The sequence below is a fragment of the Polyodon spathula genome, unplaced genomic scaffold (genome assembly GCF_017654505.1).
Source record: "Polyodon spathula isolate WHYD16114869_AA unplaced genomic scaffold, ASM1765450v1 scaffolds_1677, whole genome shotgun sequence".
NCBI lineage: Eukaryota > Metazoa > Chordata > Actinopteri > Acipenseriformes > Polyodontidae > Polyodon > Polyodon spathula.
Window position 1 is genome coordinate 72,239 of NW_024473153.1, and position 27,762 is coordinate 100,000.

The 27,762-nt window shown below is 45.1% G+C and overlaps 2 protein-coding genes across 4 annotated transcripts; one reads left to right on the top strand and one right to left on the bottom strand.

Annotated features, from left to right (window-relative positions):
- Window positions 1-498: 498 nt before the first annotated feature.
- On the bottom strand, window positions 499-8,206 carry znrd2 (zinc ribbon domain containing 2). Of its 2 annotated transcripts, none has more exons than XM_041243221.1 (4): window positions 8,100-8,206; window positions 3,795-3,937; window positions 1,930-2,014; window positions 499-1,481 (listed from the first exon to the last, which is right to left on the bottom strand). In XM_041243221.1, exons 1-4 carry the CDS (start codon window positions 8,113-8,115, stop codon window positions 1,021-1,023), a joined length of 705 nt encoding a protein of 234 aa, XP_041099155.1. In that variant the 5' UTR covers window positions 8,116-8,206; the 3' UTR covers window positions 499-1,020. The 2 variants fall into 2 exon arrangements, with proteins under 2 accessions (XP_041099155.1, XP_041099156.1); XM_041243222.1 differs by lacking the exon at window positions 8,100-8,206 and adding an exon at window positions 6,102-6,140.
- A 1,058-nt stretch (window positions 8,207-9,264) lies between these two features.
- LOC121310024 (UTP--glucose-1-phosphate uridylyltransferase-like) lies at window positions 9,265-25,010 on the top strand. 2 transcript variants are annotated; one of them, XM_041243224.1, is made up of 10 exons: window positions 9,265-9,417; window positions 12,164-12,294; window positions 14,730-14,837; window positions 16,015-16,200; window positions 17,542-17,675; window positions 18,190-18,472; window positions 20,550-20,747; window positions 22,118-22,360; window positions 23,239-23,343; window positions 24,656-25,010. In XM_041243224.1, exons 2-10 carry the CDS (start codon window positions 12,172-12,174, stop codon window positions 24,761-24,763), a joined length of 1,488 nt encoding a protein of 495 aa, XP_041099158.1. In that variant the 5' UTR covers window positions 9,265-9,417; window positions 12,164-12,171; the 3' UTR covers window positions 24,764-25,010. The 2 variants fall into 2 exon arrangements, with proteins under 2 accessions (XP_041099158.1, XP_041099157.1); XM_041243223.1 differs by lacking the exon at window positions 9,265-9,417 and adding an exon at window positions 11,344-11,401.
- Window positions 25,011-27,762: the final 2,752 nt, after the last annotated feature.

Sequence of the window (27,762 nt, forward strand, 5' to 3'; positions counted from 1 at the left end):
CTTTACCAGACCTCTCTGTGCTTTACAATGCTTCCCTATGCTTTACCAGACCTCTCTGTGCTTTACAATGCTTCCCTATGCTTTACCAGACCTCTCTGTGCTTTACAATGCTTCCCTATGCTTTATCAGACTCTCTGTGCTGTATGTTTCCCCACGCCTCTCTGCTTTACAATGCTTCCCTAGGCTTTTACCAGACCTCTCTGTGCTTTACAATGCTTCCCTATGCTTTACCAGACCTCTCTGCTTTACAATGCTTCCCTATGCTTTACCAGACCTCTCTGCTTTACAATGCTTCCCTATGCTTTACCAGACCTCTCTGCTTTACAATGCTTCCCGATGCTTTCCCATGCTTGGCTGGAGAATCCTAACTACCACATGATTTGAATGGATCGAGGAAGGCTATTCTGTCCAGGCAGTTAGGATTCTCCAGACAAGCTCCAAGCAGCTCTTAGCCAGGTACAAGCAGGTCTAGAGAGAAATGACAATTTAATATCAAACTGTTGTTATTACTTTAATAAACACTTATAAAATCCTGGGAAATGTTACATAAAACAGTGTAATAAATCACTCACCAGGGAATCTCCATTAGGACCCCATGAACCCTGTAACTATACAACAGGTTGAGCACTTTCAGTTCATGAGTCGTTTGTGAGCAGCTGAGCTGAGCTGTGATTGAGTGGGGCGGAGACACTGGGATCCAAAGCCAATAACAGGAAAGCGTCGGGTATGATTGACACCCGTTTCATTCGCTGGGGTTTCTCTTGGATATCCCGGGTGCGTTTGGTCAGAAGCAAAGAACGAATTGAAAACGATGGCATTGAGTAGCAAAGCCCCTGCAGCCCGGGGCACAGCTAACAGGCACCATAATGTTTCAATAAGGAACCTGTCTCTAAATGACTCTACAGCCAGTGATGTATTACAGTATTTTGTGTGAAAATGAAACGCTGAAAAGGAGCAAGCCTACATACACTCTAGCAAGTTAACAGCTGTCCCACCACCACGCCACCTAGGCAGTACAGCTCACAGCTGCAGTTCTTTGATGCTGCGGAGAGACTCTGCACAGCTGCGAATCAGATTGCAAAGCTGTACGCTGCTCTCTATTGACGTTGCATGCTGCAATTCACGCGTGGCCCATTGCAACTTCTGCAGCAACGCCTCTTCTGCACTTTCCAGAGCACTGGGGGAGGGGCCAACATGATTGGAGGCGGGGCTAGGCACTGCAGGGATGGGGAGAGGGGCGGGGGCTTGTGGCACAGAGGCAGGGGCAGTGGAAGAGGGGGCGGGGGCAGGGGCGGGGTTAATGAGGACAGGAGGCAAGGCTCGCAGTCCGGAGGCCGCGCCCTCGCAGTGCTCTGGTCTTGGTTGGATGCTTGTTGCGGAAGGGGAGGGGACAGAAGGTGGAGTCCCGTTCTGATTGGTTTGGAGGTTTGAAGCTAGCTGGCGTTCCCGAACCTGGGACAGGGCAGCTTGGGCATTTAGAGCTGCAGGAGAGAGAGAGAGAGATTTAATGAAATCTTTTAAATTTTTTTTAAATTTTTTATTTTTTATTTTTTTAATTCATATATTTTTTTCTTAGGTGACATGTGCGACCAGCACTTTCACGACCTCGAAAGTAAAATTCTCTCAGCTCCAAATATAAACAAGGGTTCTGGAGGGTTCATGTTGCAGGGTGTTGGCCCCGCCCCCCCTCCTCACAGTATCATGTTGCAGGGTGTTGGCCCCGCCCCCCTCTTCACAGTATCATGTTGCAGGGTGTTGGCCCCGCCCCCCTCTTCACAGTATCATGTTGCAGGGTGTTGGCCCCGCCCCCCTCTTCACAGTATCATGTTGCAGGGTGTTGGCCCCGCCCCCACTCTCACAGTACCATGTTGCAGGGTGTTGGCCCCGCCCCCCTCCTCACAGTATCATGCTGTCTCAGTCTCACAGTACCTGGGTTGTCCTTGTCCACGTCGGAGTCCAGCTCCTGGCACGCCACGCAGTAATTCTTCTTCTGCTTGTCTTGCATCAGGATTGTCTGAAACCAGAGACACAGAGTGATCAGGGTTAGGAGAGAAGAATGACACACACAGACAGAGATCAGGGTGAGGAGAGCAGAATGACACACACAGACAGAGATCAGGGTGAGGAGAGCAGACTGACACACACAGACAGAGATCAGGGTGAGGAGAGCAGACTGACACACACAGACAGAGATCAGGGTGAGGAGAGCAGACTGATACACACAGACAGAGATCAGGGTGAGGAGAGCAGACTGACACACACAGACAGAGATCAGGGTGAGGAGAGCAGACTGACACACACAGACAGAGATCAGGGTGAGGAGAGCAGACTGACACACACAGACAGAGATCAGGGTGAGGAGAGCAGACTGACACACACAGACATCAGGGTGAGGAGAGCAGACTGACACACACAGACAGAGATCAGGGTGAGGAGAGCAGACTGACACACACAGACAGAGATCAGGGTGAGGAGAGCAGACTGACACACAGAGACATCAGGGTGAGGAGAGCAGACTGACACACACAGACATCAGGGTGTGGAGAGCAGACTGATCAGGGTGAGGAGAGCAGACACACACAGACAGAGATCAGGGTGAGGAGAGCAGACTGACACACGAGACAGCAGGGTGAGGAGAGCAGACTGACACACACACACATCAGGGTGTGGAGAGCAGAGTGACACACAGAGAGAGAGAGAGATCAGGCTGAGGAGAGCAGACTGACACACGAGACAGCAGAACTATGCAAACAACTGCTGCTGCAGAGTCACTTACAATAGGACCTCGGTTTTAGGACTCATCCGAAGGGTATATTAAAATGACTGATTTACAGCATGTGCATCTCGTGTTCTCCAGATACATGACAGATATACAGATAGACAGACACCTCCATATAGCCCTGCAACATACCCCAGCATTGATAAAGTGTGAAGGATCTCCTCACAGCCTCACGAGGAGGGATAGGTGTGTGTGTGTGCCGGCTTTGTACGAGACACTGAATTATTCACACATTCAGTTGTAGTTAGTGCTGTGACGAACACGCATTCTTTTCTGCTAATATTTTATTTTAAATTGAAATGTAAAATATTCTTAATTCTGACTTTGGAAAAGAACAATAGCTATGGCCAAAAGCTTTGGATTCAGCCATCATAAAAAAACAACTATACAAACAATTCAGATCTTTTACTTAACATCATGTAAAATAAACCTGGAACCCCATCAAAGACAGGAGTGTTTAACACTCTCCTGTTGAATGGGGCCGATCGTATTTCACACCTCGTGCTCACTTCTGTCACTGAATGCATTTCAAGCAGTTTGTTCAAAGCATTTGAGTCCCAGCTCTGCTGTCAGTCCCTTTCTCTTTGAATTGGCTGATTCTCTGAGCATTTCTACTCTCGCATTCAGGGTTCAAGGATCTGGGTCTAGGGTCAGAGGTCAGGAAGGCGGGAGAGCCAGCTGGCTTTTAGAAGGAAGGAATTCGATACTGTCACCCCCATTCCAACACGGGCCGTCCCAAGAAGGGACCATCTGCCCCTATTGTTCCGGGGCGACAGTGGGAAGGGGGTGGGGCTCTGTTGATCAAAGCCCATTGTGTGCAGGAGGACAGTGGGGCAGACTTCCTTAAAACCAGCATTAGCAAGAGCACATTGGTCAATGTGAATGAGTATTTCATAAAGATCATATGATAATGTACAATACCGACAGGAAAACGGAAACTGGAAAACACTGATGTAACAAGCGATTTTATTTTTGAAATCGATCAGACCAAACTGTAGACATGAAGATGACTCACGGAGCACTCCTCACAGCACTCCCCTAGCATCCTGTAGCCCTTCAGCAGGTAGCCTCCCATCAGCTTGCTGATCTTGTCCTGCCTCTCGCGCCGGGCCTGGATCACCTTCATCTCCGACTCCGAGGGGGGCTCCCAGTCATCCTCTGAGAGACCAAGGAGAAGCAGCACAGCGTTACAGCAGAGTTCACAGCATATCAGAGTAATAGAGATAAGAACCACTCAGAATGAGAACTGTGATGTCTTTTTTATTCAGCTAACCAAAATGAACCACAGTGCCATCTAGTGGTCAAATTCAAGCAATGACAGTCCTGAACTGCACAAGCAAACAGTTACAATTCTTTACAAACTTAAGCGTTCTTTATGCAGAGGGGACTATAGTATTCAGAGGCATCAAGAGATTTCCTGAGCAGGGGTCTGGACGGGGTAAACGCACAACACAATCCCTCACCTCCGGTAATACAGGGGCCTGTGGGCTAACGGACTCGCAAAACACCAGGCAGAGAAGAGAGCGGTTGACAAAGTGCTGAAGCAGTTTCACCTTTTACTCCCCAGAAAACAAACAAGTACAACTGTGCACATTTTCAAAATAAGAGTCCGGTATTCCAAACAAAGGCAGGCAATTCAAAGAGCTTCTCTAACCAACCTCCAAACACACAGCTGTTCCCCCTGCCATGGTCACACCCAATGCGCCGCTCAGCTGAGTTTACAGCCCAGCGATTGCCACGTAGGAGTCTCTTATTGTAGTAAAAGTGCCGGCCAGCTGGGCTCCACACTAGCTGCTGTGTTTGAGCCAAATTGGCTGCAGTTTACAGAGTACTCGCAGGTAGAGTCCTGCATCGGGTCGGGTGCCCTGCAAAAGCGGGCTGGGTTTGGGTCATATGTGAACTTTTTCAGGTTCATGTATGGTTAAAAAAAAAAAAAGGACTTTTTGGGGTTTGAATTTGAATCACCAAAAAAAGTCCTTTCAGCGTACTCCTCTGTAACCCGTTCTCAGATAACGGACGAGAAGGCAAACGGACCGGCGTTTCCAGCACTAAAGCAGGAGGCGATCGGGGAGGAGTCAGCTGGCTAAGCAGCGTCGTTCTCGCTTGTTTGATACGTCGCAAGATCCTTTTATCACGTCTGCTTGGTGATATTAAAAATGCCTGTGGACGAGGTGGAACAAACCAAAGAGCAGGGCTTACATCATGCAGAGGATAACAGCTTGAGAGGCAAATCAGAAGCGCGGAATTCTCTTAGAATCACAGTGAATGAAGAGAATGAACATGTGACTGGATTTGTTGCTTACAAAACCTGTCATGTTTTGGTCCATCTCTGCGAAAGCACAGGTGTAGCTCCCTTTCAGCTGGTGGCATAAAAGGAAGAGATAGGTACTTTATAGTAAAGTAGAGATAGTTAATATGTTAATGTTAAAATATATCCAGACTACTAGAGAAAGCTACCACGCTGTACAGCCTATTGTCAAATGCAGACAGGCTAAAAGAATTGAATCTATTCAGTTTTGAACAAAGAAGGCGATCTGATTCAAGCATTCAAAATTCTAACAGGTGTTGACAATGTCGACCCAGGGGACTTTTTTGACCTGAAAAAAGAAATAAGGACCAGGGGTCACAAGTGGAGATTAGATAAAGGGCCGTTCAGAACACAAAATAGGAGGCACTTTTTTACACAGAGAATTGTGAGGGTCTGGAACCAGCTCCCCAGTAATGCTGTTGAAACAGACACCCTGGGATCCTTCAAGAAGCTGCTTGATGAGATTCTGGGATCAATAAGCTGCTGACGACCAAACGAGCAAGATGGGCCGACCTCCTCTCGTTTGTAAACTTTCTTATAAACTCAGTCTCTGGAGAATGGTAGAGAGATCTGTGTGTGAATGCGAGTGCGAGAGAGCCAGTCGACGCAGGCAAAGGAGGGCCACAATGTCTTCTGGGTTTCGTTCCATCAAAGCTCTCCAATACTTAATTGGTTGAATTAGTTGATTAATTGGACACATTTAACACTTCTCTCTAGATCTCCACATGGTTTATAGGTCAAGTACCTTGAATCAAGCGCATTTTTTGTAAAAGGCCAATTGAACAAATAATTAGATGAAGTAAGTGAATTGAGAACTCTGGTTGGAATGAAATTAAGAAGACCCCGCAGCCCTGGCGAACCAGAGTTTGACACCTCTGGGGTATAATGTGGGTTGGATCACATCTTTAAAATATCCAACAATCACAACGTTAATCGAAGTAGCGAACATGCAAAGAGGAAAGTGTTCCAGGATCTTCTGCCAGCACAGACAGTGTAAATGAAAGATGATCTCACTTGCTGGTTCCCGACTGCTTACCCATCCTTAATCGTAACCTGCAAAACATGAGCCAAATCGGGGCTGGGATTAACTGGCGCATCAGGGTCGCATGCGAGTTCCCTTCAAACCCAGCGCTTTATTCTTCCAGGTTTAACGTCACAGTTACTCATTAAAACCTGAAAACACGGTGCCCAGATCAATAACCCTATTTCTCTTCTGTAATTTCATGTTAATCGCATACAGCACAATGTAATATAAATGCACTCTAGCATTGTACTATCGTACTTCTATCTCCATTTAGTGCTGCTTGACATTCATTTGAGCTGTTAAAATAACTCAATGTTAAATTGCGGTAAAACATATTTAGGCCAGAAAGTTATGATCTGCGATCTAGTTTGGGAACTAACAACGTCTGTACATTCGACACTTATTTTAAATTGGTCTCTCAATACATTTATCATGGGCTACATCCTAAGAAACTGATAAAACTGTAGTTTGATATTTACTGAAGCCTTAGTAAAACCGTTTTCTAGGTGTAACTAATTATTACCAAGCAAAATATGAACTGCAAAACCACAAAAAGTTCATTGAAACTCCGTTTTGAAGGTTCACTTTCTAGCACCGTGTTTGCCCATTGCGTTATGACCCAGTGAAAAAAAAGATTCAATTTTATTTCAACATTATCTAGCCCCGTGAAGGTGGGACGTGTGCAGTGGCAGGACCCCTGTTTAGAAAGTGCACATATTCAACGACACATTCCTGCAGGGCAGTGCTGTCGCTGACATCTCTGCTTCTATCATACGCAGGGGCTTGACCAGACGCACAGCAGAAGCGAGTACGCGGTCTGTGAAAGCGGCTTTGCTTGCTCTGTCCAAACGGCTCTCTGCGGAGGGTGCGTTAGGTCTTCGATACGCTTACCCTAATTGATGACCTAACGCATGCATATATATATATTTCTTTTTTTTCTGCGTGACTTGCACCGATTGCAATCTGCTGGCATTATCTTTTTGTTTCATATTCCCAGCACAACATCTACACCCGTACCCCTCCCCTCTAACATCGGGACTAATTAAGAGAAGTAGTTATATCGGACTGCAAGTCCAGAGAAAGGGGAATGCATATTGCATTTTATTTAGGGGGGATTTGCACAATTATATAAAAAAAAAAAAAATGTTTTACTGAAGGAAAGTGGGTAAAGAAAGCGGGCACATTACTGAGCTTGGGTGGCGAGATCGAAGCGTGTTGCCTTAGGAGGGGAGAGGGGGAGAGGCGAGGTCAGGGTAAAGAGAGGGGGAGAGGCGAGGTCAGGGACCTTAGGAGGGGAGAGGGGGAGAGGCGAGGTCAGGGACCTTAGGAGGGGAGAGGGGGAGAGGCGAGGTCAGGGACCTTAGGAGGGGAGAGGGGGAGAGGCGAGGTCAGGGACCTTAGGAGGGGAGAGGGGGAGAGGCGAGGTCAGGGACCTTAGGAGGGGAGAGGGGGAGAGGCGAGGTCAGGGACCTTAGGAGGGGAGAGGGGGAGAGGCGAGGTCAGGGACCCCGCAAGCAGAACAGTTATACTATAGCCTGAGAGACACACACAGCCGGCTCTAACAGAGCTGTAAAGGCAGATTGAAGAGGCGGTCGCCCTGCGCAGCCTGGACGCGGGGCTACTCAGAGCTGCGCAGTCGCAACGCACAGCCTGCCTGGGTTGCGATACGGGAATCACGCAAAGCATGCGGGCCCTTCTGTGTTAATAAGCCGTCGTATTTTTTTTTCCCCACGATTTCAAACCCCAGATTTAATCACGCTTATTATTAGTAGTATTAGTATTCTGTCTCCACCCGGCCCGAAGCACAAAACACTTTTGTTAAATCGTCAGAGAGGCGTGTGACGTTTCCTGCAACTCAATCGCAGTGCTGGGTGTAATTAAAGTCGGCGTAACTGTCCCGGCCGCCTCGATCAAACGCCGCTTGTGTGCAGTTAAGCGATTTAGGGCTCTCTCCGGTAATATAACGCTCACAAAACTGCGATAATTACCTGCATTCAACGCCATGCTGCTGCGCCGTCGGTTTGCAAACCCAGCTGCACAAACCTGCCAGCCCGTCGGAGGAAGTGACCTCGCTGAGAGGCGGCTTCCTTCCTGAGCTGCGGTTGCCCTGGTGACGATCTGCGCAATTTTTTTGGGGGGGCAGAAGCAGGAGTGGCACCCAAACCCCCAGACTGTTATTTGGGGTGATCTGTGCTGTTAGCTGTTTTGGGGGGATAAACTAGATCGCTGTGTGAGATGCATTTAGTATCACGTGGCAGGAGTGTCATGTTTTTGGTGTTTGGTTCCCTAAGTGTGTATTATTCACTTACTGGTAATTATTCAATTAGTAATTAGTGCCACTAGTTCACTAGTGTTGTGTTCTATTTATTAGTAACTATTGTTGGCTTTGATTATTGGTTAATTGGTACTTCTAGTAACAGTTAATGTCTATTTATCTGCCTCTTTCAAAATACTAGAGACAACAGTTGTGTTCTTTTATATATATATATATATATATATATATATATATATATATATATATATATATATATATATATATATATATTAAAAAGTATATATTACAATATATATTTTAATATATATTCACAAGTCACCAAGTGTATGTGACTTTATCTGATGAGCAACATATTAGGTTATCTAAAATTGTAAACATACAAAGTTTGTCTTGTTTGTAGTGATTTATGCAACATTGACGGCATACCTGGCATTACACAGGCCAAGTTTTGGTACGCGTACCACTTTCCGACAGTGTACCACTTTCTGACGATGTACCACTTTCTGACGGTGTACCACTTTCTGGCTTTACACTGGGTCTTTAAGGTAGTGGCAACAAACACTCTACCAATGTTATTCCAGGTGCCAACCACCTCTTTGTATCCAACAGGGTTCGTAACACAATACCCCTAAGCAATATAATTACTATTGAAAAGCAAGGGTGTGTCAATACTCCTGGGCCCTAATATGAAACAACAGGTTCTATACATGCAACGTCATTACAAACCCTAAGTTATAAATACCTGTACAACCGGTACAGTTAACCAGTCAAACCTGTACATTTTGCTATTGTCACTTAATTTCTGATTGTCTAGTCAGGTATTAAAAATGCAGCAGCAGACTGTGTGTGATGTCAGTGGAAAGCGTGTTTAAGAACAAGCCTCTTTCAGACTGGCCCCTCCCACCCCAGGTATGTTGTCTGCAGACTTTGTCACCAGCTGAGCTTGATTCTTATCGGAAAAGGAATAAAGAGAGAAGGAGCAATTCCCAGGGCTGAAGGAGGACAAGGCAGTTTGGAGAGAAAAATCTCAGGTATTATCTAATACTGCTCTGAATTATAAGAGCTTTCCACTGCAGTGTGTGGTCTGTACTGTCAATTAGCTTTGGCAATGCATTTTTTCCTCATGATTTCCGACAGCTTATCATGGTTTATTTTTATATATATTTTAGTGTACCTTTAATGCCTTTTCTGTAGGGAATTCGTACTGTATTACAGTCAAATGAACCCGCTATCCCATCACCCATTCCAGAAAGGAGAGAAGCACTCTTCTGCACAGTAATGTTATCTTGAAGATCTGGATCGGGTCACAAACGGGGCTGGTACAGAACCAGCAGTGATTGGACAAATAACCCACTTGGGAGGAGGTCAGAAAGAGAGGTTCGCTGAACTCGCTGGAGAGGCGAGGGAACTGGTTTAAATATAGGGTTAGAGAATGAATGCAGAAGGGAGGGTTTGGGGTTTGTAGATGGCATCTTTTGTGGGAAAAGCAAGTTTGAAAGAACGATGGCTTATACCTTAATGACAGGGGCACCACTGTTCAGGCAAGTACACTGGCCCTGCCTGCCACAACAAAATCTAGCATTTACCTCCTTGATGATGTTTCGAACTACAGTGGCAATAAGCCGAAGTTCTGGTCAAGTCTGCGGCCTTCATTGTGTAATTTGGCTATTTATTTTACAGTTTTACTTCGTGAGGTGTTTGGTTGACCTATATAGTGACTGGAAGTTAATGACAGGTAACATTGTCAGCAACAATTACTTTGAAGATTAGTCACTGAGGGGGTGTGGTTTCAGATGGACAGCACGTCACGTGATTGTGAAGTCACTGAGGGGGTGTGGTTTCAGATGGACAGCACGTCACGTGATTGTGAAGTCACTGAGGGGGGTGTGGTTTCAGATGGACAGCATGTCACGTGATTGTGAAGTCACTGAGGGGGTGTGGTTTCAGATGGACAGCACGTCACGTGATTGTGAAGTCACTGAGGGGGGTGTGGTTTCAGATGGACACGTGATTGTGAAGTCACTGAGGGGGTGTGGTTTCAGATGGCACGTCACGTGATTGTGAAGTCACTGAGGGGGTGTGGTTTCAGATGGACAGCACGTCACGTGATTGTGAAGTCACTGAGGGGGTGTGGTTTCAGATGGACAGCACGTCACGTGATTGTGAAGTCACTGAGGGGGTGTGGTTTCAGATGGACAGCACGTCACGTGATTGTGAAGTCACTGAGGGGGTGTGGTTTCAGATGGACAGCACGTCACGTGATTGTGAAGTCACTGGGGGGGTGTGGTTTCAGATGGACCGCACGTCACGTGATTGTGAAGTCACTGAGGGGGTGTGGTTTCAGATGGGCACGTCACGTGATTGTGAAGTCACTGGGGGGGTGTGGTTTCAGATGGACATGTCACGTGATTGTGAAGTCACTGGGGGGGTGTGGTTTCAGATGGACAGCACGTCACGTGATTGTGAAGTCACTGGGGGGGTGTGGTTTCAGATGGACAGCACGTCACGTGATTGTGAAGTCACTGAGGGGGTGTGGTTTCAGATGGACAGCATGTCACGTGATTGTGAAGTCACTGAAGTCACTGAGGGGGTGTGGTTTCAGATGGACAGCACGTCACGTGATTGTGAAGTCACTGAGGGGGTGTGGTTTCAGATGGACCGCACGTCACGTGATTGTGAAGTCACTGAGGGGGTGTGGTTTCAAACGGGTTGAAGTGTAATTGTGGTTCCAATCCAGCCACACTTCGAAACACACAGTAGAGCTGATTGGGGATAATACAATATTTGCTGAACTCTTAAAGTGAGGACCTGTTTGTGTGTTTTGGCATCATGATGTTTCCTTATGAGGTTTAATCTCAGTAACCAAGCAACCCAGATAAAATGTGACTCATCAAACTGACATCCTGAAGCTGTGTGTGGAACACTCCCTTTCACACACAGCTGTATCACATTTATCACAGAGCCAGGCAGATATACAGACAGGTTCAATCTTGTTGACTGCATCTCTTTTCAATGGTAAAACTAACAAGCATGTAGGCTGGAGCTGTCTATTTGGATTTGATATTAGAGATTAAGTTGGATCAGATATTAGATTGGATTAGAGGTTAGGCTGGATCAGATATTAGATTGGATCAGAGGTTAGATTGGATCAGAGGTTAGGTTGGATCAGAGATTAGGTTGGATCAGAGATTAGGTTGGATTAGAGATTAGGTTGGATCAGAGATTAGGTTGGATTAGAGATTAGGTTGGATTAGAGATTAGGTTGGATTAGAGATTAGGTTGATCTTGTGAGGGGCTTGACTGAATGTTAAGAATAATTGCATGAAGGGTGTGCATAAATCAACAAACAAATTCTCGGTTTCGAGTGCCTTCAGCACTTTCGTTGTTTGTGCCGCGCATGACCTTTTTGCTAACTGAGTTATTGTTAGCTAACAAGCATCAGTTCACTTGTATCAGTCCATTGATTACTTGCATGTGTTTCTAGTTTGGTATCAAAGCTGAAAGCTGGAGAAATTGGTAGTGTGTTTCCACCTTCTGAATGCACTGAAGATGGGAGTTATGGTTTTAAAAACATTATTGGTTCTGAAGATGAAAACTATAATAATGACGGAAAAACTAATGCATTTGCAAAAGCGCCTGTTGGACTTCACAACGTGAAGGGGACCAGAGAGATTCCTAGTTTGGATACCCCTCAAAAGTACCCTTGTTTATTTGATTGAAGCCCAGTTTGTCACTCAGGCTGCTGTTTTGAAGCCCCTGTGTTTTGTGTGTTCGCAGTGTTGGATATGATCACCCCGGCACTTGAGCCCGTCTCTCAGAGACAGGTCCAAGCCTGCCCGGAGCTGCCCGGCTCACTGGAGACTGAACTGGAGCAGCTGCTGGAATCAGAGCCCCTCGAACACGCTCAGGTAACACTGGATGCAAACCACATGCACTGGCTGCACGCTGTATATAGATTTATATTTATTGCATTTATACAGCGCTTTTTATACAAAAGTATTGCAAAGCTCTGTACAGTACATAGCAGAGAAAAAAAACCAACAAACCACAATGCATTTCTATAGCAGGTCACACACACAACTGCCATGATCAGATCATCTAAATAACAGAATTAAATAACAGCATACATATTAGGACCTGCCCACTTGATTGAAGTTGCTCTGGATCATGTTACTGGCTGAAAGCACGTCAGTCAATAGGGGAAGCAGCTGCTGGTTGGTTAATGACAGGAAATAAGCCAAGTGCGTATATACTGTATACTGGAGATATATATGTACACACACACACTGACACACACCCACACATTGACACATACACTCACACACACTCACACACACTAACTGACACACACACACTGACACACAAACACACTGACACACACACACACACACATACACATACACTCACACACACATACTGACACACACACACACACACACACACACACACACACACACACACACACACACACACACACACACACACACACACACACACACACACACACACACACACACACACACACACACACACACACACACACACACACACACACACACACACACACACACAGGCTGGATTCCGGGGGGAGGGGGTGGCAGTCTTTAAAGGCAGCTTCTTCATCGTGTGGCTGTAGGACTGCACACACTTGAAGAAGTAATATCAGTGCTCAGTACTGTACAGTATGGGAGGACATCTAAGGAAGAGCGGTCTTGCTTCTTTGTTTGTTTGCATTAATGAAGAAAAATGACTTGATCCCTAGGAATAGATTGTGGCAAAGCAGTGAACGTGTTGGATATGAAGGCGAGTCACAATGTCGCTCTTCCAGCTCGTGAACATTTCCAGTAAATGACTCTGCAGAGAGATATAACACAGCCACTCAAGCTGATCAGCTGCTTTTGAATGCCACCTGCAAGCTTTGTTGTGAAGTTTATTGCGAAGCAAAAAAACACGTTTTTCCACACCTTGCCTGCTTTATCTACAGATAGAAGTGTATATATCAAACGTAAACAGCCTATATGACAGCATTGAAATCCTTTATACAAACCAAGCATATCAAGTGAAAAGCTGACGAGTATTTTTCATTGACTTCCAGTTAACTAAACCCAAAACTATTAACAAATGTAAACCTTGTCCACATATCTCACTGTATCCTATGATTAAGCATATAGTTCAACCTTCAGAGAATGTACAGAAAGAGCAGCAAAGTCTTCTTTCTAATAAACTATGTATCTCTAAATAAAATCTTATAGCTCTGCAATGCATAGAAAATCGCTTCCACTTGAAGTGGGTGAGCGTTCACAGGAGCCCTGGTTACAGGAGATTGGAATTGGGGTGCAGTCTGATATTTGGGAATTACACCTCAAGGAAACTGGTTACAGATGCGTTTTTGGAGCACAGTGAACATTGTATTGGGCAGTGGTGGAGCAGCTTCAGAACCGTCTGTTAAAACCAAACGTCTCATCACAAAACAAATACCAAAGGAACGTTCTCCTCTGCTCACTTCTCATTGTAGAACGTCATTCCTTCGCATACAGTTGTGCCATGAAAACAAGCTTAATTTTATATTTCAACCTTTAAGGATCCCTGTCAGCCTTAAGATCAGTGTGTCAACTTTATAACATAGGTTCTGCGTCGTTGTGGACATGCATGTAGAATCTGGGTAAGCATTAACTAAATTAGTGCTAACTGGGAATTAGTAGCTTTCAGAGAGCAAACAGACAATCATATCTTAGTGATGGGAAAGTGTTCTTACAGGTAATCTCCGTCAATTTAAGACATCAGTTAAAACCACATCCCTTCTAAAAGCTACGATCGGTGCTTTCGGAGTTTTTTTTTTTTTTTATGAAGCATGCTTCCAAACTGTTTTTGAAATGTGGGGTAATATAATGTAGAGTATCTGGTTATTAATGGTACTCTCTTAACCCTCTCTTCCCTTTTCTTATAATCAAGGAGTTCATTCCTATTCAACATAGGGATCTAAAAATACAAACACATACAGTTTATTTTGTTAGCTTGACTATCCCAGCTTTATTTGGTCAGCTGCTGGTCAGAAGGAAAGAACGAATTGAAAATGATAGCATTGAGTAGCAAAGCCCGGTACACAGCTAACAGGCACCATGATGTTTCAATAAACTTGAGTTGACTCAAAAATAAATAGTACTCTAAAAGGTGAGTGATTTAATTCAAGATTTAAAGGAAAAACGCAAAGAGCAAGCCTAGTTATCAGTATATTGACTGTAGTTTATCATACCGGGCTGGGTTTTCCAATGCTGTTGTCATGTTGCTAGACTGTGGTGCACTTCTCTACTGGAATAACCTCTGGTATCTTTCTGGAGCGCAGGCTCTGAGGAGAGACTGGCAGAACTTCAAGCAGCTCCACAAGCACTTTGTCCAGAGAGAGACTCTGTCCGTGCAGTGGGACAGGATCTGCAAACCCCCACTGGAGGCAGTGAGTACCCCCCCCCCCCCAATACTGCACGACCGAGGCCAGGCTGAGAGAGGCCCTGATAGGTGAGGTACAGGGTCTCAGACTGGCCGCACCCTCGCTGTGTCCTGTGTTGTCCCTGTCACACTGATATTTTGGATATTTTTAAGGTGGCATCATAGGGGGGATATATTCCCATGTTCATACATTTCTCTTAGAAGCACTGCAGTGTGTCCAAAATCTCCCTCCTGCAAGAGTTCGGGGAATTAGTGGTGTATTGTGGGAACACAAAACCAGTAACCGGGAGTCCCCGAGGGTCTCCCCTAGTAAAGGCAGGCCCACGTGTGGTGAAGGGTGAGTCATACAGTCAAGGGATCCCGCAGGGAGCATTGAATCTGGCGCTGGGTTAGGGAGGCAAAACCAACAGGGACTGTTTCTCCTCACCGCTCTGCAGCAGCCCCTACTGGCCAGGTGAGCGCAGGGCTTGTCCTCCAGGGGGCGGTAGCTCACATCCGCTGTGGCACGCCTTGGTGTATAGAGGCAGTAGGCAGAAAATGGGGTTACTGAATTAAAAAAAGAAAAAATGGAACAAGCGTGTTTTTTGACTGAAGATCTCAGGACTGTTTACAAAACTGATGATGTAGTTTATGGCTGGCGCTATAGAGTTCAGAGTCACTGAACAGGGTGTTTATAGACGGTGAACTTTGGTCAGCTAGTCCTGAAACATTTATATAGTAGTGATATATTGGGGCTTGTGCAATGCTGGAGATTAAACATCAAGGAGTTGAATTTGAATCAGCTGCCTTTCAAATCAGTACAACCCTAGAAAGAAAGCATATTCAGTAGTTCCAGGTCTAGCCGTTTGTGTAATGTTCTGTGTAGCTTCTTGTTAGTTTTAGATTGTAGAAATTGTTATAGTCCTTCAAGGTAGAGGGCTTTAAGATGAGATGTTTGCTTACAAGTGACGGCCAAAAATGAAATATTTGTCATTGGGTACATTTGCAGAAATGAACTTGTCTATAGACCGTGTGCATCAAATCCTATGCGGTTGTGCTAGCTCATTTGAAGGTCATTTTTCCTGCTTTTTATTCTTCCAAGGAAACTTTTGGCTGAACTATCATTCCTCTTCAGGCTCCCTGAACTTAAAATACATAATTTAAGGTAATAAACGAGAGACATCTTCTGTCGCTCCTCAAAACAGATACAGGCCTACGAGACTGTCCAAGCCAGGGCCTTGCCTGAAGACATCTCCTCCCTGCTGAACAAGCTGGTGGTGGTGAAGCTCAATGGAGGGCTGGGGACCAGCATGGGCGTGCAGGGCCCCAAAGGGCTGATGGAAGTGCGTGATGACAACACCTTCCTGGACCTGACGATCCAGCAAATTGAGGTGAGTCTGAAAACTACAGAGAAACACGGAGGGCGATAATAATCAAATGATAACCTCTTCATATCTGGTGGTCCTGAGTGCAGCGTTACCAGATTCCAGAGTGAAAAATTGGGGCTTTTTTCTTCTTTTTTCATTGACGCTGTAGCTACCCGAAAGCTGTTAAAAAAACAGTATGTAATAACATAATCTTAATTTAAAATTAAACATCGGTGTATTTATTGCAGATCATAACAACTCACTGTTTGCTTTCTACGGTCGTCTAATCAATCAATCAATCAATCAATATTTTTTTTATATAGCGCCATTCATAGTGGATCACAAAACGCTTTAATCAAAACATGCTAAATGTACATGAAGCTAGTTTAGAAGAAAAAAAAAATCAGCTATTGTCATTTAAACATGTGATGTACATGTAATGAGAATCATTGAACAAATATTCCAGGAAATTGTTTGCTTTATTTGAGAGAATCTCTGATGCCTTGCTTTTGTCTCCTTGCTGTTGATCCCATGATCGTTCACAGAGATGCGCTGTGTTTGCAGTGCGCAGGTGTAGAGGTGATACAGTGCTCAGGGACGATTTGAAACAACACACTTAAACAGCTCTTTATTGGGCTGGGTTTCTTGTTTACCTGGCTCTACAGATGCTGTTAGTGAAAGTGGTGATTCACAGGTTTATACGTGCACAATGGTGAAGTGGAGTCTGGGTTTAATTGCTCGTTGTTTAGCTACAGCGCCAGCCTTCTATAAATGACAAACGTGACAGTTTAATAGAGAAACAAAACAACACACACAAACTTGTCTTTAGAGCACAGTACTCCTTCACTGGTCCTTTTGAATCCATAACAAAGGAACAGGTAGCTTTGCCACATCCCCTGATATACCCTCAGTCACGCCCCCTTCTGTGGCGAGTCCAATCAGGTCTCCTCCAATCCATGACTGACACATCGCCTACCGCATTAAGGCGGAGACTTCTGGTATTGTGACTCCGCCCCCTTTCTGGATGGCCGACTTCCAACTGACCTTGGAATGAACTGCCAAACCATCCAGTCCGGGGCACACTGTTCCTGTCATGCACAGCCAGTCAGGGATCACCCAGGTTATTCAGCCTCATTCTCATTCGTTATTTGAATTAGTTGAATTGAGGCGAGCAGGTAAATCTCGAGTCGAAAAAACTAGGTGACAAAACATCCCAGATTGCACTGCGGTTTGTATAGTTTGTACTTCCAGGTCAAGAAAATAAAAACCACAGCATGAAAACTAAGGTGTCACAATGAAAGGGATATTTGTTCAACACCAAGGGTTTAATTCCCATCTGGCTCTATGACCTGTCTCCTGTTGCAGCACCTCAATAAGACTCACAACTGTGACGTGCCCCTCGTCCTGATGAACTCGTCCCTCACTGAGGAGGACACGCAGAGAAGCCTGCAGAGATACAGCCACTGCTCCGTCAAGATCCACACCTTCCTGCAGAGCAGGTGAGACCTCTTAGTGCTGCGCTCCAACCACCTTTAAACATTCAGAGAATAATCCCGTCACCTGAGATTCCTCTTCCACACAATCGCAGAGCACCCAGATCGCACAGCAGTGCTGACTGGAACGACTGGGGTGGGACCAGAAGACCGGCGCTGTTGCAGGGGGAGCGTGATCTGGCTATGCTGTGATCCCGAGAAGAGATCATTTATTTTTAAACTCCTTAATCAACAAGGAAATTAAAATTAAAACACCAAATCTTAAACGGCTCCAGCAGTATCTACACACACACACTGCTACAACGCTGTTGCAAGAGGGAGCCAACAAACTTCTTGAAAGAAATTACCCCCTTAATATTGATAGACTGAAATGACAGCCTTGTTATGTACAAGATGCAAATTGTTCCTCTACAGTGGCATACAGCCCACAAACTTAACAGCACTTCAGATAATAGAGACAGAAGATATGGCCGTTTTTGTGGATCATGCATTTCTCGGGCTGGTGTCTCTCCCCCTCCAGGTACCCTCTAGTGCGGAAGGACACCATGCTGCCCCTGCTCCCCCCTGCAGGGTGGGCTCTCTCTGGCCACGGGGACGTGTACGCCAGCCTGTGTCGCTCGGGCCTGGCGGAGCTCTTCACAGAGCAGGGGAAAGAGATCCTCTTCATCTCCAACATGGACAACCTGGGAGCCAGCGTGGATTTGCACATCCTCAACCAGCTGCTGCAGGAAGAGTCCTCCGCCAGCGGGGGGCGCTGCGACTTCCTCATGGAGGTGACTGACAGGACGAGGGCTGATGTCAGGGTAAGGAGGTACCCTCTTGGATTGGGTGGTCCATTAAAAAGAGTCTCTCCTGGTTAAATCACTTCTTAACCTAATCTTATGTTAATATAACTACACTCTTCTCTAAACTCAGTGTCCCAGAACCCTCTGCAGGGTAAACATCAAACGCAATTCCTTTCCCATTACACATATCACATTTTTCAGCATATTCCTGATTTGAGATTTTTATTCACACATCACAGGTAAATAAACTAGGCAACTACTTTTATTTTCAACTTTTACTCAGAAACATTCACCAAGAGAGAGAGATTTTTCTTCTCAAAGTCCATCCACGCAGCAAACTTGACTGAAACAAGTGGCCTGTTGTAGGAACAGAAAAGCAGCGCTGTTGCAGGGGGGAGCGTGATCTGGACATATATATATATATATATATATATATATATATATATATATATATCGCGAGAAGAGATATATATATTTTTTTTAATAAACAAGGATTCAAATTAAAAAGACAAACTTCTTACAACTGTGCAAGATGTTTCAATTCTGCCTTAGATTTGAAATCCTTGACAAATTGTGAAGCTGCAATATACTCTTCTGTAAAACTTGGAAAAAGGTTGAAATTGGCAATTTTTAAAAAATATATTTTTTACTATTTTTCATATTTCAATAATTTTTTGGGAGGTGTGAAAAAAAAAAAAAAAAAATCGTTCCACAACAAAATAAATTATTTCACTGGAAAGATCTACTTGATGCCTCACGTTTATGACCAAATATGATCATTCCCCGTAGGCAGCATAGAGTTAAAAATAAAACGAAATATAACAATTCCTACACACACGCTGAACTTCACTTTGGGGTGAGACAATAGTTCTTCGTTTTCAACGCGTTTCTGGAGTGGCGGCTGCCAAGATTGGAACACAACTCAACGTGGCGTCAATCCTGGCAGGCACTATTGTAGGAACATAAGAACAAAAGAAAGTTTACAAACGAGAGGAGGCCATTCGGCCCATCTTGCTCGTTTGGTTGTTAGTAGCTTATTGATCCCAGAATCTCATCAAGCAGCTTCTTGAAGGATCCCAGGGTGTCAGCTTCAACAACATTACTGGGGAGTTGATTCCAGACCCTCACAATTCTCTGTGTAAAAAAGTGCCTCCTATTTTTGTGACCCCTGGTCCTTGTTTCTTTTTTCAGGTCAAAAAAGTCCCTTGGGTCGACACTGTCAATACCTTTTAGAATTTTGAATGCTTGAATTAGGTCGCCACGTAGTCTTCTTTGTTCAAGACTGAACAGATTCAATTCTTTTAGCCTGTCTGCATATGACATGCCTTTTAAGTCTGGAATAATTCTGGTCGCTCTTCTTTGCACTCTTTCTAGAGCAGCAATATCTTTTTTATAGCGAGGTGACCAGAACTGAACACAATATTCAAGATGAGGTCTTACTAGTTCATTGTACAGTTTTAACATTACTTCCCTTGGTTTAAATTCAGCACTTTTCACAATGTATCCGAGCATCTTGTTAGCCTTTTTTATAGCTTTCCCACATTGTCTAGATGAAGACATTTCTGAGTCAACAAAAACTCCTAAGTCTTTTTCATAGATTCCTTCTCCAATTTCAGTATCTCCCATGTGATATTTATAATGTACATTTTTATTTCCTTTTGGGATGAAATGAAATTGTCCCACACAGTCATTCTGCATTGGGAGTCATGTGATAATATTTGGGTTACCACCTTCCCTGTGGGACAGATGTTTGACCCTATGGCATGTATTCTTAGAGGAGACCATGTCAGTGATCTAATAATGAAGGGAGGGGTCTGAGTGGGTGGGAGGAGTGGCCAGTTGAAGTCCCGCCCCTAATCATTGTGTTTCAAAGCTACCATCATTTTGATTGCCATGTTCCTAAAAAAATAGCCAACATTTTGAGGTACTTGTGAGACTGAACGGTAAAATCCATGTCTCAGGTCAGAGGAGGTGATGATCTAGTCAGGGATAGAATTTAGTAAGTAAGGGGTCTGATTGGATAAAAGGGGCAGTAAATGTTCCAACGCGGTCAAGGCTGGTGACATCATCAGTGTATTGATCTTGTTGTCCACAGGGGGGCACTCTAATAGAGCTGGATGGGAAACTGCAGCTGCTGGAGATTGCTCAGGTGCCCAAGGAACATACAGACGAGTTCATGTCTGTGTCTGAGTTCAAGATCTTCAACACTAATAACCTGTGGGTGTCTCTGGAGTGTGTGAGGAGACTCGTCAGAGAGCACGCTGTACACATGGAGATCATAGCAAGCAGCCAGGTAAAGGGGCCGCTGCCCAGACCTGCTCCTTTTCAGCGTTTACTTCTCACGGGCTCAGAAGATAACACATCACTCGTCTTTCAGAGTGTTTGACAAGGTTGAGCACTTTCAGGTTCTGAGTCGTTTGTGAGCAGCTGAGCTGAGCCGCGATTGAGTGGGGCGGAGACACTGGGATCCAAAGCCAATAACAGGAAAGCGTCGGGTATGATTGACACCCGTTTCATTGCTGGGGTTTCTCTTGGATATCCCGGGTGCGTTTGATCAGAAGCAAAGAATGAATTGAAAATTTAGTAGCAAAGCCCCTGCAGCCCGGTGCACAGCTAACAGGTCCCATGACGTTTCAATGAAGAACTTGAGTCAAAAATACATACTTTATTCTAAAAGAGAAGTGATTTAATGCAGTATTTTGTGAGCTCTTGAAAACTAAACGCTGAAAAGAAGTAAGCCAAGTAAAATCAGTTTCCTGACCACTTTAAAAGCCAGCATAGTATTCAGAACAGGTTTTGTAACACACTGATAGTGTAAAGAACCTGTGTAGCTAGTAGCTGTCTATACAGGACTTTCAGAGCACCTCTTGAGATTGTATATGTGTGTTCTATCAGTGGGATTCTGCTGTGGCATTTGAAATGAATACCAGTTGAATTAGAAAGAGTTTGATAAACAAGTCAAAGTGGTGAATGAGATACTCCATAGCTTCTCATGCCTTATCATTATTCCTTGCATTGGAAGAATAATGTGTTACTGCATCTGCACTTCCAGTAACGTAGAATTGAAATACCAAAAGGGGGTATGAGACTAGAATATGCACACCAAGAGAAAGACCAGACAACCAAGCAGCAATCAAACAGGCAAACAGACTGCCGGTTTAGAGTATAGCCAGAAGTGTAGAGCACAAATCAAAGGGGGTCATGATGAGCTTGTATAACACAATGGTGAGCTCCTGAACTCAACCCTAATGGAGTCTTTGAGCAATTACAGCAAGAACAAACAGGGGTTCATTCATCTGTAGACATAAATGTACCGGATCTTATAATGAAGGAAGAGGGACGGCATTTCTGTTTCCAGACCTGTATGGGAGCTGCCCTTGCTTCCAGCTATGCTTCAGATTCTCCTCTGTTTGTGGGTCGGAGTTTGATGCCTTACTGGTGCTGGTAGCTGCATGCCCACCTTTGCCTCGCCATGGTTTAAGATAATGAAAAAATACGTTTTTTTTTCATGCAGTTCATCGTTTGCAAACTGTGTAATTGTCGCCTGTCAGACAGAAAAGCTCAAATGAACCCTGATTGTAAACGTCTTAAAAGGGAAAGGGGCAAAGCTAAGAAAATGGAGCATCGAAGGTTTTAACAGTAAGTGTTGATTTCCTGCAACAGACTCTGCCCGGCGGTCAGGAGGTCATCCGGCTAGAGGTGGCCGCAGGCTCGGCCATCGGGAGTTTTGCGCGGCCGCGGGGGGTCAACGTGCCGCGCAGCCGCTTCCTGCCGGTCAAGACGACCTCCGACCTCCTGCTGGTCAGGTCCAACCTGTATGACCTGCGAGAGGGGGCTCTGGAGATGAGCGAGAGGAGAGAGTTCAAGACGGTGCCACTGGTCAAACTGGGAGCCCCCTTCACGAAGGTATCCTCTCACTGAATCGCACTCAGAGAAGCAATGTTAGGAACCAGCCTGCATTCGTATTCATTCACTGCACCTCACAGGTCTATAAGATGTGAGTTTTGCCTGCAAGTGATGGCAAGATATAAGCTATTTACTATAGAAGTTGTTTCACCTTTAATAAAACTGCCATACATTATTTCTGGGAGCCCTACTGCATGAAGGCCCATTTCTGCCATTCTCCATCACTTAAAAGTCATTTTTCCATTCCACTTTTTAATGTGATAATCATTATGTGTTTTAGAATGATGTGATCAATATTAAAAGCTGGTATTATTTATGGTGCAATTAATTAAATATTGGTGCACTTATTCCAGTTGAGTTAGTGTTGTCTTTCCTGGGTCACCTTGGGAAATCGTCCCGACCTCTTCCCTGGCTTCTTTCCTGTCAATAACCAATCAGCTGCTTTTCCCTATTGACTGACACGCTTTCGGGCCAGTAACATAAGCCAGAAGACACTGTTGAGGTGAAATGACCAGGAAGCGCAAACAGATAAGCTGAGAATAAGGCATAGAAACTGAGAACTTTCTTTAGCCTCGCGTAGAACCAGATAGCATGTTTTAAAATGAAAATATACGTGTGGTGTAACGCGAGTTTCTTTCAATACCTAACATTCGTGACCTGTACAGCTAACGTGTAAAACGATGATGATTATGAAGGATTTCGTTGGCTATAATTGAATAGGATCATTAGTAGATTGTGAGACTTTACTCCCCTGTGCTGTAAATACTGCACCTCGTTTTAACACTGTAGATGCGTTCCCAGTCGCTTCTTTAGCATCGCTACAGATCCCTGCAGTGTGGAGCGCTTCCAGATCACGGTGTCCTTTGTTTCCGCGGCAGGTTCAGGATCTGCGGACTCGTTTCGAGAACATTCCGGATCTCCTGGACCTCGATCACCTGACCGTCTCCGGCGACGTCACCTTTGGGAAGGATGTGGTCTTGAAGGTAAAAATTCAGAGACGCTCCCTTCCCCCTCTTAGAATGATAAATCACAGCCTTGACGTGGCATTGACTGCACAAGCTGCTGGAAGGTGTCTCGAGGGATCTGATCACAGCCTTGACGTGGCGTTGACTGCACAAGCTGCTGGAAGGTGTCTCGAGGGATCTGATCACAGCCTTGACGTGGTGTTGACTGCACAAGCTGCTGGAAGGTGTCTCGAGGGATCTGATCACAGCCTTGACGTGGCGTTGACTGCACAAGCTGCTGGAAGGTGTCTCGAGGGATCTGATCACAGCCTTGACGTGGTGTTGACTGCACAAGGTGCTGGAAGGTGTCTCGAGGGATCTGATCACAGCCTTGACGTGGTGTTGACTGCACAAGGTGCTGGAAGGTGTCTCGAGGGATCTGATCACAGCCTTGACGTGGCGTTGACTGCACAAGGTGCTGGAAGGTGTCTCGAGGGATCTGATCACAGCCTTGACGTGGCGTTGACTGCACAAGCTGCTGGAAGGTGTCTCGAGGGATCTGATCACAGCCTTGACGTGGTGTTGACTGCACAAGCTGCTGGAAGGTGTCTCGAGGGATCTGATCACAGCCTTGACGTGGTGTTGACTGCACAAGCTGCTGGAAGGTGTCTCGAGGGATCTGATCACAGCCTTGACGTGGTGTTGACTGCACAAGGTGCTGGAAGGTGTCTCGAGGGATCTGATCACAGCCTTGACGTGGCGTTGACTGCACAAGCTGCTGGAAGGTGTCTCGAGGGATCTGATCACAGCCTTGACGTGGTGTTGACTGCACAAGCTGCTGGAAGGTGTCTCGAGGGATCTGATCACAGCCTTGACGTGGCGTCGACTGCACAAGCTGCTGGAAGGTGTCTCGAGGGATCCATCCAGTCCTTCATATCTCACACTTGACGAGCCTCTCTAGTTTCCTCTCTGTCCGTCACTGTTTGCAGCTCCAGCTGTCTCTCTAGGCTTCCCTTTGCCCATTGCTGATCCACTCTGATGACTCTTGGAGCAGCCTGACCAGCAGGGCTGTCCTTGCTACTGTGGCCCCTGCTCCATGCACCCCCACTATCTCTCCAATGCTGTTTGATCTTTCCCCAGTCCTGGTAGACTGTTTGCGAGAGTGCTGCTCCCACAGCTTTACAGTGCTGCAGGGAAGTCATGTCACATCACCAGCCTAATCTCTAATCGAGGGCGATGCCAAATCCAATAGACCGGTCCTAATAAAGTGGCCAGGCAGTTTAAAGGAGAATGTTCTGTCTTCATATTTTCTCTCCATCTGAAAGTTTTTCATTTCTGTTTGTTTCCCCAGGGCACGGTTATCATTATATCGAATCACGGGTCCAGCATTGCCATACCGAGCGGTTCTGTTCTGGAGAATAAGGTGGTGTCAGGAAACCTGTGTGTACTGGACCACTGACCCACAGCCTGACTGTGACCAACACGTTCTCATGAAGAAACCAATCTGTTGCGATTGAGGCACACTGAGACTCGTGTTTTATATCTGGTACTGCACTTTAATCTCTGTTGCACATCTTTGGTCACTTGGAGGGTGAAATAGTCCCACCCCTTCTATGTCAGTAACCAACCGGCTGCTTCCCCTGTTGACTGACATGCTTTCAGCCAGTAGCATGACCCAGAAGACATTGCGAAATGACCCAGGAAGTACAAGTGTTACGGATAAAACTTTCCAATGCATTAGTAAGACCTCGTCTAGAATACTGTGTTCAGTTCTTGGCCCCCTCGCTACAAAAAGGATATTGCTGCTCTAGAAAGAGTGCTGGGGCATTCAGAACAGAAAATAGGAGGCATTTTTTTTACACAGAGAATTGTGAGGGTCTGGAACCAACTCCCCAGTAATGTTGTTGAAGCTGACACCCTGGGATCCTTCGAGAAGCTGCTTGATGAGATTCTGGGATCAATAAGCTACTAACAACCAAACGAGCAAGATGGGCCGAATGGCCTCCTCTCGTTTGTAAACTTTCTTATGCTCTTTTTATGTTCTTATTTCTTGAGAATAAGGCATGGAAACCGAGAGCTTTCTTTACCCTAAAGCTGTACCAGATATCTTGTTTTAAATCAAAATGCGTGTGTGCTAGAATACATGATTCTTTCAAAACTGCACCTTAGCGAACGGGAGAGCAAAAGAGGGAAGATTAGTGGAATGATCATGTTAGCTAAAATTACTGGAAAGCGTTCCAGACCCCCTGCAGCGTTCACAAGAAACGCACCCCGTTACCTGAGCTGTGTCCCACGCCTTCCGTATGGTCCCTTGTTGACATGCAAACGCTTTTGAAATCTGAATCGCAGATCCCGAGTCATAAATCATCTGGGCAATACAAGACAACTCCTCTGAGGATCACAGTGTGTCCAGATCACACTCCCGCCTGCAGCAACGTGCTGGTTCTCTGTTCCCACAAGACAGCTCTCAGACCAATCACCAATTCTCTCATTGAGTTCTCAAAAGCAATTCCCTCGCTGATATGTAATCGAACAGAAATGTTTCTATGTTTTGTATTTTAAATATGTGTGTAAATGTATTTTCAATCCGTTAAATATATGTCTATTTAACTTTACCAGAATTTGTTCAACCTCTCTTTCTGGTTTAAAGGAAACCAAATCAAGCAACGAGACCGGTGCCCTTTTCAGTGCTCTGAAGACTAGTGGGCGAAACTATTTATTTTGTATGGTTTTACTTTCGGTACACGCATAGGGGTCCAAAATGAGAACAAAGTCACAACTGCTAAACCATGTGGACTGCTTTTCTGGTAATCGCTACATTTTTCAGCTGCCTTCTTTCCAATGTGAAAAGCATTTTACAAAACGTTTCCTCTCCACGTACCGTAGTGATTGATCAACAGTGACACACCTACTAGCATTCATTCCAACACAAGTCTCATTATTTAATTAGGCAGCTACAGTGCATATAAACAGCTGTATTTTAAACCAGTCATTATATCAGTCTGGGAGTAGAACTGATGAGGGGTCTGGCGTGAGAATGTATAAAACACTTGATCTGAAGTGAAATTGATACTGAGAAACAGAACAGATGATATTTAGTTCCTCTACTTGAATTGGGAAACCAATTAAAATGAGAGCCGATCTGACTTCAGGGTTTCACTGTAGTCCTGTGCATTAATATGCAGAGACAAAGACAAAACTGCAGCAAAACTTGATTTGAAAATGTATTTACAAAATCTGTACATAATTATCAGAACTGGAAAATGATACAACACCGGGACCTGTTAGTATGAGCCTCAGTGCCATAAAGATTAAACTCTCTGCAGGAGGAGTTCAGTTTTAAAACGTTTTTAATTGTTCGTTAAAATAAATGCTATTTTACTCGTTTACGCCCCCTGCCTGTTTGATGATGTTTGTAATCATTCCGAGTTGACGTTTGCTCTCAACTCCAATACTCTAATACATCTAAATCTGCCTGTGCCCGGGTTTGAGCTTGTCTGCAGAATCCTAACTGACTGGACTGATCACTTCCCCATTCCCTTCAAATCATGTGACTGCCTGAGCTTTCAACTCTGCCGGCCCCGCCTCCTCCTCCTCTCTCTTTTTGTATTCATGCAGAGTAGGTGGAGCTGGCTGAAAGGTCACACAGCCACATGATTTGAAGGGAATGAGGACGGCTGTTACAGGCATGGTTAGAGAAACATGAGAACGCGGTATTAGAGCAACAGAGCCACTCTGAGTGATTCAAACACCACCAAACGCTCAGGAGGGAAATAAAACCGTTCCAAAAAAAAAACGTCTGACGCTACGTAAACAATAAAGGCCTTCATATTGTTTCACGTCACATGAATTACACTAAAATGACACTTTGGGATGAAGACGTTACATTGATCCAGATTCAATTTCTTCAGCAATCCTCAATTGCATTTTCAGCCAGGCCGCTCACCAAGGTTTTAAAAGCCATCGTCTTGCTGATTGCTGGCTCTGGAAACCTGATTGTACACGGCCTCTTACATTCCAAAATGAATACAAAAAAAAAAGGGCAACAGTGTACTTCACTGTGGATTTCTTCTGTCCAGCAGGGGGCAGCGTACTGCAGGGGGGCAGGGGGGCAGGTTCAAGGTTGAACTCAGACATGACTTTGAGAGCTCCAGTGGTGTTGCTGGTAGTGTTAATTAAAGGCGAGGACATATTTTTGGTTAGCAATATTTGAATTAAATAATAAGCAGGGTGGTGGTAATGTTTCTAATAAGAGGTAAGAACATGGATTTGAAAGGCTAGGCTAATACTTAAATAGGGTCGTTTCTAATGTTGCTAGAGCTAGTCAGGGGTCTGAAAATTTTAAAAGGGACCATCAAGATCAAGGTAAGGAGTGGCTGTGAAGCCTTGGTTAGCCCTGCTGTACAGGCTGTGGTTAGCCCTGCTGTACAGGCTGTGGTATGGCGAGACCCTGCCTGG

Bases quoted from the DNA above. Each gene is read 5' to 3' on its own strand.
- znrd2 (XM_041243221.1), bottom strand. The intron at 2,015-3,794 runs GTGAGTCATCTT...CTCTGGTTTCAG, and splicing joins AGTGCTGTGAGGAGTGCTCC to ACAATCCTGATGCAAGACAA. The intron at 1,482-1,929 runs GTACTGTGAGAC...TCTCTCCTGCAG, and splicing joins CGTGGACAAGGACAACCCAG to CTCTAAATGCCCAAGCTGCC.
- LOC121310024 (XM_041243224.1), top strand. From the start codon at position 12,172: ATGATCACCCCGGCACTTGAGCCCGTCTCTCAGAGACAGGTCCAAGCC. The intron at 16,201-17,541 runs GTGAGTCTGAAA...CTCCTGTTGCAG, and splicing joins TGACGATCCAGCAAATTGAG to CACCTCAATAAGACTCACAA. The intron at 22,361-23,238 runs GTATCCTCTCAC...TTTCCGCGGCAG, and splicing joins TGGGAGCCCCCTTCACGAAG to GTTCAGGATCTGCGGACTCG.